This window comes from Ptychodera flava, chromosome 1, assembly GCF_041260155.1.
Source record: "Ptychodera flava strain L36383 chromosome 1, AS_Pfla_20210202, whole genome shotgun sequence".
NCBI classification, from domain to species: Eukaryota; Metazoa; Hemichordata; class Enteropneusta; family Ptychoderidae; genus Ptychodera; species Ptychodera flava.
The window spans coordinates 25,186,924-25,202,814 of record NC_091928.1 but is presented as its reverse complement, the minus strand read 5'-3'; the positions used below and the strand labels follow the sequence as shown (position 1 = coordinate 25,202,814).

The window sequence follows — 15,891 nt, the reverse complement described above, 5'->3', positions numbered from 1 at the left end:
ACGTGAGATATTATTTCACTCATTCGTGGTATGCATGTTTTGCTGAGGTGATATTAACCATTGGACATAAATCAGTTCGAATTTGGAATTATTATTTTTCGTTTTTTATTCGGACGCCATAATGCATGCATTTCGATGACTTTGACTGACCATTACCTACATTTTTGTGACCGAAAAATACATCATAATGTGCTTTTCTCTGGCAAGACTTTTACTCCGGCAAGACTTAACATGCGCTCTATAAAAAATAAATACAACGAGATAAATGGCGCCTTGATCCTCTTGAAATTCCAAAGATATTTTGTGTAAAAGTTCAAAGTTTAAATTTCGTAAACTTTGACAGAGTCCCAATTTTGGTTACTTTATTTACGGAGCAATACGATTGGTCGAAGGGAAAATTGAAATGGAATCTACATACGCGGACAAACTACTATTTACACAAAGGTAGTGAGGTATTCCATTTTGGTGGATCCCATAATATAGTCTGTAGAGTAAACATTGTTTTACTTAAATTTTCTGTTTTGCAGGTAAAATACACTTGGAATGAGAAGTTTTGAAACCAAAATTAGGTCGAGTTATTGGAAAAATAAAGGCATATTCAATTTGACCACCCTTCAATATGTTATAATGTCCCACTTGAAACAATAAGAGCAGAAGTACCAGTATACATGATCCTGTTCCGTACGCGGCGAGTGAGAGAAAGGTAAGGCATATACGATCCTGATTAGCTTATTGATGCTATGCTGTAATAAGTTTTATGTACGATATATGCGATAATACACCGTTCCGATCACATTTCATAGATATGGGAGGGTACATTTCCGATTTTGTGTCAAGGTTCAAATTCTGCAGCTGTATATGTATACGGTACTGCAGAACAATGACAGCGTTTCTGTGATAAGAGACCTTCAAAGCCTGTCAACAGTCAGGGTGAACGACCACATTGTATCGGATAGTTCACACCCTTCATTTTAATGTTATAAATGGATCTAAATTTAGTATTTACATGCAAATACTAAGGACGCGGCCTAATGAATAGATTCTGTACTTTTATCCTTGTGTGCGCATAGGTTTTCCTTTCGCCTGTTTCAAATCTTCCCAGAAAAGCCTAGGTATATGTGTGTGACGGTTGACCAGTTTGAGCATGCGTGAGGCTTACAACATTACGTCATCGACTTAGCCTTTATGCAAATTTCTATACAGGTCCCGCGGCCAAATTTGACAGATTTTGTCGTTCACTGCCAAAGTTCCAAAATCTAGGTAAATTGTAGCAAAGAGTGTTTTCTTTTAGGGTTAACTTTTGGCAAACATGGACATGATCCGCCCAAAATCTATAAATAGGGGTAAAATTATAAACTCGGTGTGCACTCAAGACCTTTGACTCGGAAGTTCAACGAAGGTCAGCCCAGCCCCTTTTAAGGTAAATAGCAGCTTGTGTCTTTGTAATAGTTTAGCTCCGTTAGTAATAAAATAAGTCAACTTGTTCATCGAAAAGACGTTCGTCGTGTACGTGTTAATTTGCGGGTTGCTTCCTCGCAGCAATAATTAAGTTTTCCAGAGTATTCCCAGCGCGGACAGCGAACACAAAGAGTGAAACGGTGCATGTCTATCAGATCTTGAACGATGTCACTACACTGTGCCAAAAACAAGCCTTCGAAGTTGGCTTCACAAAATGGTATCGCGACATTAAGTTAGTCATATTTTAACTTCTGTTGCAATTTGCAAAATTGTAGAAGGATCATGAACATAAACGCTTGCCAACTTATTCCCTAAGCCATTCAATCATAGAGTATAGCCAGCCGTTGCGCTGCAATTTTTCATGTCAGGGCATATCAGTGAATGTCTGGATCAAAACAAGTTTTTATCATCATTCACCGTGTATTACACCATTTACGGAGGAAAATGCTTCTGGCTTTTCCTCGTATTTGCTAATTTATTTGGTCTTCAAACTTTAAGTATATCATATACTTTAAGTATATATGGACAACGAACGATTACTGTCCGCAACAGGCAGGTTGAAGTTATTCCTCAGTAAAACCCAGATTGAATATGGGGACAGTTGCGATACAAGATTTTACTTGAGCTGTTCACCACCATATCATCCCGTGAGTATCACACGATGCAATTGAGATCACGCCACTCATACACATGACAAGAAATACCATTAAATGCAAGTTCTTATATACCTTTCAAAGTTATTTAATACTTATACTCCAAAGTCTCTCACTGAAGTGTAAAAGAACACTGTGTGTCGTCTTACCCTTGCTTTCCTTAGTCACACCCATTTAAGGGCAAGCTTTTTAGCTATACACGATAATATACATGACAATTTCTGACCATTATTATCTAAATCATGTAGAGGTTATAAACGGCAAGCGAGGGTATTTGGTTGCGGATATAAGACCTCTGGGGTGAAAATTAGCATATTTGGCGGAAAATAATCACCGAGCGTAGCGAGGTGATTATATCACCCAAATATGCTAATTTTCAACCCGAGGTCTTATATCCGCAACCAAATACCCGAGGCGCACCGTTTATAACCTCATTATAATATGCTAAAGTTAAAAACAGTGGGCAATTTCGTTATTCAGGGCCGAAGTTGGAACGAGAGTTCAGGAGCGCCCAGCTCATACAAACTCTAAAAAAAGAACGTTTCAGAACGCGCGCGCGTGCCACAGTTGAATTCATAAAATACGGTTACGCAACGCATCGATATCGCGATTAGACATCGAACTTGAATAATTTTACTTAAAAAAACGCTCAAAAAACTTTAAAAACTCATGTTGTTGTTACATAGCCTCCGCTCCTTACAGAAACTCTTCATTTGTTTGTTCGTCAACAAGCTGCACTAGACTAAAATTTAACAATAAAAATCAATCTGAAGCCATAGACTTGTTCGACATATGGCGCGTCGAGCTCTCAAGTTGGCGTTCGAAATTTGCGCGAGCTCAAAAATGTTACGCGGCGCGCAGGTCTTCTTGTTGAGAATATAAACCCCGGCTCCAGCCAATCAGATTGCCGGATTCCAGCTAAGCATATTATAATACATTATTATTAGGTAAATCACTCTCTTTCCAAATGCTTGGGTCATTATCACTAGCGGATGTGCTGTGTGGTTTTCCCGCATTTTTTTAACATGCTTACCTACACTGCAAATTTTTCTGCTTTGCCAGCCAGATATTCAAGCCAAAAATAAACCGGCTTGTTTGTCAGTAAACGGATTGTTTGGAGTTGTGAATTTTGGCTTATATTTGGCTTTCTTGCATGCCAAGTCTGGTTTCTGTGCATGCCAGTTCTGTTTTTGAAACGGCATATATACATGCCAAGCATAGATCACTTCAGCTTGCCAGCAAGCCAGTCTGTACTGAACAATGGTTTACAGGCAATCCACTATAATATGAACATGGCTTGCTGATATCATAACAGTGGCTTATTTACAAACCCATACCACAATTCTCTGGCTTAACAGTAAGCCAATTCTGGTTCCATCTGGTGTGAAGATGAGCCAATATTAGTGCAATGTGGCTTACAGACAAACCAATTTTTACTAATTCTGGTTTACAGGGAAGCCACTTTGAGAATTCCTCTGGTTTACCAACAAGCCATTATAAGCTGGCTTGCAGGCATGCCACTCCAGGGCTATTGTATGGCTTCATCACAAACCAGTTCAATATGAATCATTTCGGGGGTGGGGGCGGGGGTGAATAATTATTTCTGACCATCCTTCGAATTCAAATTGGATTTCATCAACTTTTGCAAATACAGGGTAGGATATCATCAAATGGAATAGCCTATTGGGTCCTCTATGTGATGAAGCCACACTAAGTAGGATTGTACCACATCTGAAACACAGACAACAGCTGTAGTGGTTAGAAATCCTGCAGACTACATAAAAAACAACAAACAAAGTATTACAATTAATCTCAGACTAAAATTTATCGCAATTTGACAAGAAAAGAAACAGTAATTGTTGCAACATGATCAAATCTTATATTTACAAGGGTAAACTCACTAAAAATGACATTCTTTTGAATGCTACTTGTAAAATCACATTGATAACATAATTTCATGGTATAATTACCTCTTTCATCTGATGCCAAATTGCTAGCAGTTTCACTGGGAAACCCTTGCACACTACAGACTACTCATAATTACCAGGCCATTTACCTCGCATCCCAGTTTACGCTGATTGCTAGAAGTCTCTACAAATTGAAATGTTCCTTTCACACATCTGATGTAATCAAAGTTTGAAACCCCTGATAACTAAGCAGACGTAGCACAACATTGTATCTTTCCATGCTGCAGAATGTAACACCTTCAAGAAACGACACAGACTGCTTGTTCCTTTCTAGACTAGCACACCTAAGCAGGGCAACTTTGCATCTGTGCCTGGCAATGTCAGTTTTCCAGCATCCTGGAATAAAAAGATGCAAACATTAAAAATTTTAGGTACAAGATTAGCTCTTTGGTAAAACACTCAGTATCCAGCTAATAGCACAATGAAGGCAATTAACCCTTCGAGTGCCACGGCCAATTTTTTCCACCTTTTTTAAATTTACCCAGTCATATTCTTCAGAATTTTGCCAAAAGTTTGATAAGAAACTCTAATTAATGACATGTGATGTCCATTTGGTTCACAATTATGGAAAAAAAATTACAGAAAAATTCATTTAAATTGGTTATATGTTACACCAAATCTTTGGTGGGAAAAATTGCAGCACCAAGGGTTAAGGAAACATCAATACTGAACTCACTCCATAAGTTCAACCGGAGAAAAATATGATTTACGAAAAGGCAAATTGATAGAATAAAAATAAAGTTATGGAAACTCGGCTGGTCGAATTGCCAGAGTATTTTTGCGACGGTCATAAGGCCTTAATTCTTTCCTGGTGCACAAATAACCTGAAATGACTATTCAAAGTACAGTCTCTTAGCATGAAAAAGATAGCTCTCAAAAGCCATTGCCATTGTCATAGGCCTTGCTCCATCACTGAAATGGCAAAAATGAGTAAAACTATGGTTTGAATGCCACAGTGATGAATTTGAATTTCAGAATATCAAAATGAATTTATTCAAAGGCAAAATATATTATAGTCACAGTGCACAGTCTCTTTTGAGACTTGCAAAGAAGTTGGAAAGAACTTTGAGGAAGAATTTAAAACTCTGTCTATACAACACTCATCATTGATGACATACCCCACATATACGATGAAATTTGAAATAAGAAAATTAGGCTCCATTAACTGTAATTTTTGGCTACTTCTTCAGTATTTCAGTACTGTTTATCAGTTACAGTTTCTTGACCTTCCTTCAGCATACTAAACTGCCAGTATTATGCTTGTAAACACAGCCTGTATATTTCTTATGATCATCTTTATAACTGACAAACGAATTCTAATCCCACCCATGTAGGGATCATCATGCTTCAATGACTTGAATGGGAAACTGCAGTTGATGGGCAGAACAAAAATGCTGGAAAAAAAGCCCGCAAGTTGTGGCTAATTGAGATAAGAATAACAGTACGGAGCCACAATCTACCAAGTTAACATATAATTCATGTGTACCCATTTTGTGGCATATCTTACTCACTGACAATACATCATCTTAGAAGGTCGTAGTACAAGGATCATATGTGCGGAAAAGCTAATATGGGGGGGGGGGGTTGAAGTAATATATGAGTATGAAACACTCTCGAACCAGACTTCTTATCGCGCGTACGCTAATAATAAGCGCTTAAACTGTCCCTACGCGAAGCCGGCCTGCTTTCTCCTCCGGTATACAGGCCGGCTTCGTGTAGCGACAGTTTAAGCGCTGCGCTTGTGTCTATCTGTTTATGTATATACAGATAGAGGTGAAACTGCCGAATGCTATATTTGTAATTAGGGACATTTGACAGTATTCAAGCTTGGAGACATTTCCTTGTGTAGTGGTCATTGTTAAGTTCTTTATTGGTTTTCATATTCGTAGATATCTGTTCGGCAGATTTCATTTTCGAATGCTGCGTACGCTTACGGTACACACTGCACTACACTAAGCTTACAGTACACGATGATTGGCAAAGCCCGATAGAAAGGGTGAACGTTCGCGTCTGACGTAAACACAAAATTGGTCGGGCTGCGCTCTATGGGCAATCACATACACGATCCCTCAGACAGGAGACACTACAAAAGTTTTGTGATCAGTTTATGGATTTCCATTTTCACAGATCACGGTTCGAGCGCCTGAATAATACAACTCCGGTCGGAGCTGCCATATTGATTTAAGAAAGCGTGCGCAAAGGACTGTGGGATCGGCCGAAAATAATTCGAGCAAACACATATAATTAATTCGAGCGAACACATATAATTAACTCGCTCAAAACATAATTAATTCGAGCGAACACACATATTCGACCGAACACGAAATTAATTCAAGACACTAGTAGAAATTAATTCTAGCACACATTAAATTAATTGCAGCACCTGAAAACATTTTCAACCCAAAATTAATTGAAGGAATTAATATATTAAATATAGACTACATAAAATACGGCTAGTTTTCAATCGGGTTCGAACCCACAACATACGGCATCAGTCGCCTAGCGGAGAGGCCACAGAGAGAACCACTCGGCTGAATCTCCACTCCCAAAAAGAGTGGTTCAATAGCCGGCTAAGTTGTTACATTTTTCTGACTGAGACCACTCCACACGTTGTAGAGTTCGTGAAGCACTCACGCACGCATGCTCACTATCATACATTGCACATACAAACTTTATCGAAGCGAAGAAACGAATTTCATCGCTTTAATTAATTACGGCACATAAAAAACATATAAATAAGGCAAAGTAATTAAATTCTTTGTTTTGCGTCCCAACCGCTTAGATATTTTAAGGTTTTCATGAAAAACACACACAGTGTATTTGAATAGGAAATTAAGGACATGGCCGCTTAGCTTTTCTGAACTAAAATTTTGTAACAATTTCTTATTTGCTGCAATCAAATTACATTGTGTTAATTTTCTTGTGTGTTTTTCAGCCGCTTAGACGCGTACCTTTTCCCCATTTAGAGTGGACGCAAACAAAGAATTTAATTACTTTGGCCTAATTTGAAATGTTAGCAAAATTAATTCTAGACTACATAAAATTGATTACAGCAAAGATAAGCAGAAATAATCAATTGGAACACATAAAATTAATTCGGCATGACTACACAAAATTGATTAAAGCATATAAAAATAAATTAAAAGAAACATACAATTAATTCGAGGTGCTAGTAAATTAATTCCAGTCTACATAAAATTAATTCTAACATGCTAAAATTAATAAAACATAATTTTGACTTGAACGGGCCCCATACATAGGCCCTACATTTATTTTTGCATGTTAAATTAATGAAAGAAAAATGACGTCATTTGCGATCAACGATATTTCAGTATTGTCAGTTCAATTTATTGTTTTGATATTTATAAGCTTATGCCTACAACCTTGAAGCAAGTCCATGTCTTCTGTTCAATTGGAAACTTCACAAAATTGTATCGTACTACAAAATTAAACAGAATTCAGGCATGGATGCTCATCGTCCTCACTGTTATCGATGTAGTGACGTGATGTGCAATTCTAACCAGTGACTGTCATGACAATTGCTTGAAAATAAGCCGATTAATCTCAAGTGCTTGAATTGTTTAAACTTAAACCATACTCACAAAGTTGCCACTCGTAGTTGGCTTAAAGATGAGCCAATGAAATTGTCGGTATATAAACAAACCAACGACTCCAGTGGCTCAACTTTAAACCAATAGATTATATTCTGAGGGGCTTAAAAAGAAGCCATTCGGCTTAAATTTATGCCATGACTGGCTTGATAAATAAGCCACTTATGTATTGGTATGAATACATGCCATTTATACTCTGTGTGGTGGCGTGACTTCAAACCAAAAACTCTGAGTGGATTTCGGGCAAACCAAAATATTTCAAACATATACACACCCTGGTTCACCCACAAAGCCACCTACAAACCAAGTGGTTATATTCAAGCCAGAAGAATTTGCAGTGTAGGGCTGGACTATCTGATTTCCGGGAGGGGGCTGAAGGATTTCAGAAAAAAAAGATGTTGCAAGCCTGTATGGAAAACATTGTCTGACCAGTTGGGATCGGAAATGCTTCAAGCCTGTACAAATTGTTCCCATGTCCTTGAGACCTTGAAAAGCTGACTGTCCTTGTAAAATGGTCAATCCCGTCACCGGAGCCAAGTCTTCCTCACAAATCGTATTTTTCAAAGCCTTGTTAACTTACATGTACCTGTGTACTTGCATAATTTATGTTCAAATATACTGCATGTGTACAACTCCGTTAGTGAACTGATGTTCATTTTGTCATCGTTGCTGTAATATTTTATGTCTGATTTGTTCGCTCTTATTTATTATTTATTATTTGTTATTTGTTTTTATGTTTGCTTGTTTGTTTAATTTCATTCCACTTCTTAAGCAAACGAGAGTTGTCGATATCCGCATTTTCCCATTGTTATCTGTTGCTCCATAGTGAATGTTTTTATTTATTTTCTCATTGTAGGTCTGCAGCAGCGAAGACCATTATTTCCGTTTTTAAAATAATTTATTTATCTTATAGTAATATTTGTAAGTATTATTTCCTTTCCATCAAAACGAATCAGTTACCTATAGAGTTTGAATGCTTGCAGGATATTCCAGTGCCTTGTGAACAATCCCATCCCATCCCTGAACATCCAATTCGTTGTTACTATGATTATTTGGCATATAGTTGGAGTAAATGTGGAGCTTGCTTAATTTAACTTGCACTCCTCTAATCTGATTTAGGGAGTACGGACACACTCTGAATACACTTAGCGTATGGCATTGTGTAAAGTGTTTGTAAAGCTTTGGATGTCATGCCTGATTTCCCTATAGAGGTCTAATATTCGCAACAAAATGCTCAAGCTTGCCGTTTAACAGAACCCACTATATGAAAGCATATTACCTTTTCATTGACAGTGCTTCACCAAAATTAAATTTACTATTTCCCGAAGCAGAGGGTAAAGAATTGTTCTTTGGTTATTTTCTTATTGTTCATGTTGTTTTGTTTTGTGTTTTTTTCTTATTTTGTTTGTTTGCCTTTTGAGAGGAAGGTTCCTAGCTTAGTGAACGATAACAAAGTCGTTGCTCCTTATAAATATAAACGAAGTAATTCTCATATGTAATTTGTACTTGCAGTCTCTTGAAATTGTGAACGCAGAGAATCCGTACAGGTGACGTTATGGACGAGAATCTTGAAAATAGCAAACCTAAACAGAATGGATTTTCGCCACAGATATTTGTTAAGCAACCTGAGGAAAAGTACATGTGTGAAGCATGTACCTACGTGCTAAGGAAGGCAGCTCAGAGTCAATGCGGACACCGCTACTGTGACACATGCTTAAAGAACCTGTTTAGGTATTTTTCAACGCTGCATGCATTAAAATCATCATCGGGTGTAGTACATGTACTGATGCAACATACATCCTAACAGAGGGAAATCGCAACGAATAGTTCAGGATACCGTTGGTGGCACTGTGCTATACTTTCAAAATTATTTGTTACCCTGACAAACTAAACAGGCGCTACTTGAAAATAAATTCTCACCATTTCCGTTTTCGAATTAATTTAAGTCGGTATATCGACGGTATCTTTATGTAACTTTAGCAGGGATCTTCTTTGGGTTCTCCTGGGTCGCCATATATTCTAATATTCAAACACCTTATTTCAGGGTCCCAAATACCGTCTGCAAGGCTTGTGAAAACGAAGGATGTCCTAACTCTTATCTCGAAGAAGGAGCTGTAAGTGCAACAAACACTCTGAAGCAGAATCAAATGGTAGTTGCCAGACCAATGACTTATTCGTGTTCAGCTATTATCATGAATAAAGTAAACCACAAGAAAATCATACGGACTCAAGGATGATAAATTCACACTTTGAAAATATATTAAAATATACATCTACGCGGCACAATAAAGGAGCAGATATTGTGTCAGCTACACGTTTTCATTGCATACATTCGGCGATTATTCGTTTTAGTGGAACACGTGGCTTGCTCAATTCCTTGTACTAAATGAAAACGATCTCTGAAAATAAAGTTATGAAGATCGCTGTATGTATATTTCTCTGTTGCTGTACGTGTCTCTCTATGCTATACATTTCCCCCTCCCCCCTCTCTCTCTCTTCATGGTGTGTACGAAAGTAAATTTGTAGATAATGCCAGTTTTTCTGTTGAAGTCATTCTGTAGATGACTTTGGAAAGCATAAAAATCTTTGAGAAACTATCACCCTTCTCGTAAACGGTGAGAAGGTATTTGAACTCCTGCTGATGTTAGTTAATATTTTGAATTAGTGGGAGTTTGATTTTTCTGATCGTCACTTCTTTTTTCATAGAGTTTTCCCGATCGTGCCATCAACCGAGAGCTTGGAGGGCGAGAAGTAAAGTGCATAAATGTAGATTGCCCATGGAAAGGAATATTCAGGGACTACGAGGTTAGTCACAAACATTAAAAATGTCAGGCTGTTTGCTCGCAGAAAAGAGCAACAGCCATATTTCTTACCCCTTGGATTCTGACCAGCAAATATGCATCAACAGCGGCTATCAATAAAGATTTATAGGCATTTATTGTAGTGCAGACTGGAGTACCGTTTGATACTGGCCTTGCAATTTCTACAACGAACATAACACGGTGTGGTAAACGATCCTCCAGACTTCTTTATATACAAGCTGTGACTCTGATAAGAATGTCTTCATTCCTTTATTAGTTAATATTTCATGTATTTCTTGAGTGCCCTTTCTCAATCTCATCTGTAAACCCGTCTTTCTGTAGCTAACGTTCCTTCTTCATCATTATTTCGACTTCACAAGCATTGTCAGCTGTAGGTACACCAAGTGATCAACGTCTATCTGTGCTGTTTGTCTATCTGTATTTGTATGTATGTATGTATGTATGTATGTATGTATGTATGTATGTATGTATGTATGTATGTATGTATGTATGTATGTATGTATGTATGTATGTATGTAGCGTGCATTTATATGTGTGTATCTCAGAAGATAGTGGCGGAGGGTTCATATTTAGATTGTTGTTCGGATAGATACTTTAAGTAAAGCTTTAGGTATGTTGTGTAAACAAACTGCAAATAACTTGACTTTGTACAATGACAACGACGGTTGTTCCATTTAAAAAATGGGAGCGTATTAGTTACAGGACTGATTGCTCTGACCAACAAAACTGAACTGTATCCTTACCGTTATTTTCTCAAAAGTCACGGATGCTCCCCTTTTCTATAGCGTATATCGTTGTCTTTGTCGGTGTGTTCCTCTCCATTCCTCATGTTATTATACATCCGTCAGTCGTTCATTTGCTAAGTGAGTGATGGCTTGTTGAAGTCTGTTCGTATTTACATTGCGAACGTTTATATTCTATCTATACCAGTTTGATCTATGACACTTCACGTTGACTTGCTCTTTCTAAATGTATTAAAACCCATAAGCAGGCAAATAGCGTGACGCTGACCTATCGGCCAACCAGTGGCCATTTCTAGTGACAACTCTCACAGCTCGAATAATTTTATGTACAATTACAGAATAGTCATGAAAATTCCTGTGACTTCGAGATAATTCCATGTGACAAAGAAGGGTGCGGCACCTACACGCAGAGGAGAAATTTGGAAAACCATCAAAACACCGAATGTCTCATGAGAACTGTAACGTGCACACATTGTAAAACTGAATACCCTCTAAAATTGCTTAAGGTAATATTAACTTATCTAACGTTATTTTAAGGCTTGTTTCATAGAATTTTTGAAAGAAAAGAGTGCGAAATATTGCAAGAAAATCCATTGAAACAGCCAAAAATCATTGACATAAAAAGTGAACTGAAAGTTACCAGGTTTAGCTTGGTAGTCTGAAAGTACATATGGTTTACATTTTGTGGTGTTAAATGTGTTCTCCGCTGTCTCCATTAAGTATAAAACCTTAAGAAATAAATGTGAGTAGGTCACAATCGACACGTTTGCATCCTACTAGTCAAGAATATGGCATTACTGTTTTTGAATTCGAAAAAAAAGTAAATTAGGAAAAGAAGGTTCGTCTTATGCGCTGAATATCTTTTAAATCGCGTTGGAAAATATGTGACTTTCTTAGGATGTGAAGATCGAGTAAAGTGTGATATTATCTAAGATATTTACACTATCTGCCTAATCCCTTGTATTCTAGAGTCATCGACGGGAATGCCAAGAATATCCAGTGGAATGTCAGTTTTGTAGAAAAATAACACTTCCTCGGAGAGAGGTCAGTATATTCAGCTCTGATGCTAGTGATATCGTTTGGAGACTACCATTTTCATAAATTCTATAATATAGATACCAGTAACCATTCCAAGCGTTTTGTACTTTCGAACATATTTCGTTTTTAAATATGAGATTAATCCTTCTAAACAACTGTGATGATAGACTATATGGTAATTAAGATTTGTTCTTCCATTTAAATTTTGCGGAATTTAAATACCTATCTGGCTGATTTTTTCTACATGTCCGTAGTCCAAAGTGGTATGTCAACGTTTTAGACGGTTAAATCTCTGAATCAGAACATCTGACGAATTTGAAATTCAATTTCAAGTTGACAGAGTTTTTAGAATGACCCTTTTCAGATGTTTGCACATTTTATTTTTGTTGCTCACAACGCTAGATTCAGCTTTTGACTTTTTCTGTGGCAAACATTGATATTAAAATGTCTCAAATATTAGTGACCCAAGTGTTAATGAAAATTACGATATCCCGATTGATTTGACATTATAAACCTCCTTTTTAGAAAGGTTGATTGGCTTGATCCTCAGGCTTGCACATTTGAATGTATTAGGGTGATCAGAATGAAAGTAATCATGTACCTTTCAACTTCTGTACCAGAAAGGACACCATAAGCATGAGAAAGTGTATATCTTATAAAATTGACTCCTTTCTAATTAAAAACCGTTTCTGCAAGAGCAGTTATGTGTTTTTAAATTTCCATCTTTCAATTTAACCTACTAGCTTGTACAGCCTACTGGTTAGTCCTTGCATTCTTCAGTTACTCTTTGGTGTGCAAAATATTGCTGTTATAACTAAATTACATTTTATAAAAGCTTCTACTGAGTAGCTAGAGCAATGTCAGAAATACCCTTAAGAGACACCAGAGGAAATTTATTACCGAGATAGAATTATTACTATTGAATTTTGATAATTTGATTTTTGTAGTGTCTCTTAACCGGATATATAGTAAAATATGAGGTTCATTCACCCGTAAGCTTATACACTCTGTCTACAGCTGACGAGGCATCAAGACCAAGAGAGGGGAGATTGCCCTAGCAAGTTGGTCACCTGTACATTCAAACCTATTGGATGTAACGCTTTGGTTAGTAAATTTATATAAGTGTATCTAGCAGTCGACAGGCTATAGCCTTAATCACGTAGAGATCCCAATCTTATGAATATGTGCGAAGACTTTCCTGTGTTATTATTTTTTCACATGTGTTACCTCTCTTTCAGACACAAGAGGAGAAATTAGAAGAACACTGCAAGCAAAATACCATCACTCACCAGGACCTAATGTGCAATTGCATTGTAAAATTTACGGCCGATGTTGAAGACGCCCAGAAACATAGAGCAGCCCTCGATGGATTAGAGAAGCAGACTAAAACTCATGCAAATCAAATCAAGGAGTTACAAGGGGGTTTACGTGAATGTGAAGGAAAGATGCGCCAATCGGCTAACAACTATCTTCACACAGATCAAAAAGCTGCAGCAAATAGTCAAACTGATTTAGTTCCAATGAATTCCAAGCTAAATAAACTGAATAGGAACTTGTCAATGTTCGAATCTAAGATTTCAACTTACGAAGGCATTGTAGCAGTTCTCAATGGTCAAATAGAAAGGGATGCACAGCAGTTGAGAGCTTTTGAAAGGCAACGCCGGCAGGATAGGGAGCTTATAGAGTCGTTAGAAAGGAAAATAAAAGCACAAGATAGAATTATAGCATTGAAGGATGTTGCTCTTGCTGAGCAAGATCTTCGCATTCAATCTCTTGAGATGGTCTCTTATGACGGAATTTTAATTTGGAAAATTAGTGATTTCACAAGAAAATTAAATGAGGCCAGAAGCGGCAAAACAGCATCAATCTATTCACCATGTTTTTTCACCAGTCGCCATGGTTACAAAATGCGTGCCCGGATATATCTGAATGGAGATGGGATGGGGAAAGGTAATCACGTGTCAATGTTCTTTGTCATCATGAAGCAACCCTTTGATGGTCTTCTTCGCTGGCCATTCAGACAGAAGGTCACCTTCATGTGGCTTGATCAGAACAACATAGAACACGTCATCGATGCATTCAGACCTGATCCTACTTCTAGTTCGTTTCAAAGACCAATAAATGACATGAACATTGCTAGCGGATGTCCATTATTCGTGCCATTATCTCAGATCGACAGTCCCCGCCATGCTTACGTTAAAGATGATACTGCCTTCTTTAAAATTATTGTCGATACATCTGATATTGCTTAAACATTTGCGTATGACTCTTCTCCGCTCGGGCCCTTAAGAGGTATACAGCTCTAGCATATGCCCATACCCATATGGTTTTATCCCGGTGAAGTATATTCTAAAATATAAGCCATGATGTTATGCAGCAAACTTCATCAGTTTTGGATTGTTTCCGAACTAGAACTAGAACAAGAACTAGAACTTGAAAGTAAAAATCATAAACGAATACTGACTGTCGCTCTCTGCCCACAATGTGATGTTGCCGACGTAAAAATGTGAAAGGCATGAGGAACAACAATGTTTTAGGTATAGCTACATAACACAGGATTGACAAAAGTTGGCTTGTTTGTTCAGTCATTGTTAAAGTATAGCTCTTGACGAGGTCTAGCAAACATTCCACCGTTAACCCACTAAAATCTTCTTCCGAACAGGTGAGCGTAAACGAGCGTAAAAATGAAGTCGCTCGGGCGGCCCCTGTTGACGCGACAACTTTCACTATACATGTAAATAAACGAAATTGCGGTCTCTCTCCGCTCTGTTTGTACGGGATGATTAAGCGAAATCAAAATCGGGGGGTTTTGAAGCAGAGGGAGGATTCTGGATTGAAAACAATTCTAATAACACGTAAATAACTCAATAAAAGTTCTCCCCAATCCGGAGTTCACCGATATGCAAGTATTGTCGCGCGTATTGTGTTGATTTCTGTGGAAACGTCGTATATAACCCTAAGTAGTACATGAGACGGTATAGCACCGTTGGGTAAGTTAGGGGGTCTTTTTCCCATCACCTTGGAGACGTACTTTATTTCACATGCTAGGGGGCCTCATTTGTATACCACATATAAACATGGAGTATCTTCAGGGCCCGTGGCATTCGGCTGTGTTCAAGTGCTGTGCGATCGAGTGTCTGTCTGAAGTCAGCTGGTTTCAGTGCAGCAGTGCCGACCACAATAACAATGGATGACGAGTCTCTCTCTGACAAATTCTCAGTTGGCTGCCGCGTAATTTGCCCGGGCATACACTGTAAGTATTATTATCGATTTATTACGAGTATGACGGTAGATCAGTCTGAGCATGCGTGAGGCTTACAACATTACGTCATTGCCTTAGCCTTTAGTCCCTCGCGCGCGCGGCCAGATTTGACAGATTTTATCGTTCACTGGAACACTATGAGAAATATTTTTGAAAAATGAGATTTGCTGATTTTCACAAATTTTGAAGCAAAATAAATGAAAATCAAAGGAAAACCACTCATTTTCTTGTTTTTTCAGTGCAAAAGTTTGAACTGTGCAGCCAACTCCACATTAATCGGCGTTTTTGATACATAAATATTTACAGTGTAGATTTGTTAACATCAGCTGCATAGTTA

General features: G+C 37.8%; 1 protein-coding gene across 3 annotated transcripts; it reads left to right on the top strand.

Moving 5' to 3' along the window:
* The first annotated feature begins 674 nt into the window (after positions 1–674).
* LOC139133556 (TNF receptor-associated factor 2-like) lies at positions 675–15,191 on the top strand. Of its 3 annotated transcripts, XM_070700288.1 has the most exons (9): positions 675–703; positions 5,413–5,558; positions 9,202–9,420; positions 9,734–9,803; positions 10,396–10,494; positions 11,593–11,760; positions 12,224–12,298; positions 13,310–13,396; positions 13,531–14,595. In XM_070700288.1, the coding sequence occupies exons 3-9, from the start codon at positions 9,245–9,247 to the stop codon at positions 14,542–14,544; spliced, it is 1,689 nt and encodes a 562-aa protein (XP_070556389.1). In that variant the 5' UTR covers positions 675–703; positions 5,413–5,558; positions 9,202–9,244; the 3' UTR covers positions 14,545–14,595. The 3 variants fall into 3 exon arrangements, with proteins under 3 accessions (XP_070556389.1, XP_070556369.1, XP_070556380.1); XM_070700268.1 differs by lacking the exon at positions 5,413–5,558 and having other exon boundaries at positions 13,531–15,191; XM_070700279.1 differs by lacking the exons at positions 675–703; positions 5,413–5,558 and adding an exon at positions 8,514–8,610.
* Positions 15,192–15,891: the final 700 nt, after the last annotated feature.

Bases quoted from the DNA above. Each gene is read 5' to 3' on its own strand.
- LOC139133556 (XM_070700268.1), top strand. From the start codon at position 9,245: ATGGACGAGAATCTTGAAAATAGCAAACCTAAACAGAATGGATTTTCG. The intron at 9,421-9,733 runs GTATTTTTCAAC...ACCTTATTTCAG, and splicing joins TGCTTAAAGAACCTGTTTAG to GGTCCCAAATACCGTCTGCA. The intron at 13,397-13,530 runs GTTAGTAAATTT...CCTCTCTTTCAG, and splicing joins CTATTGGATGTAACGCTTTG to ACACAAGAGGAGAAATTAGA.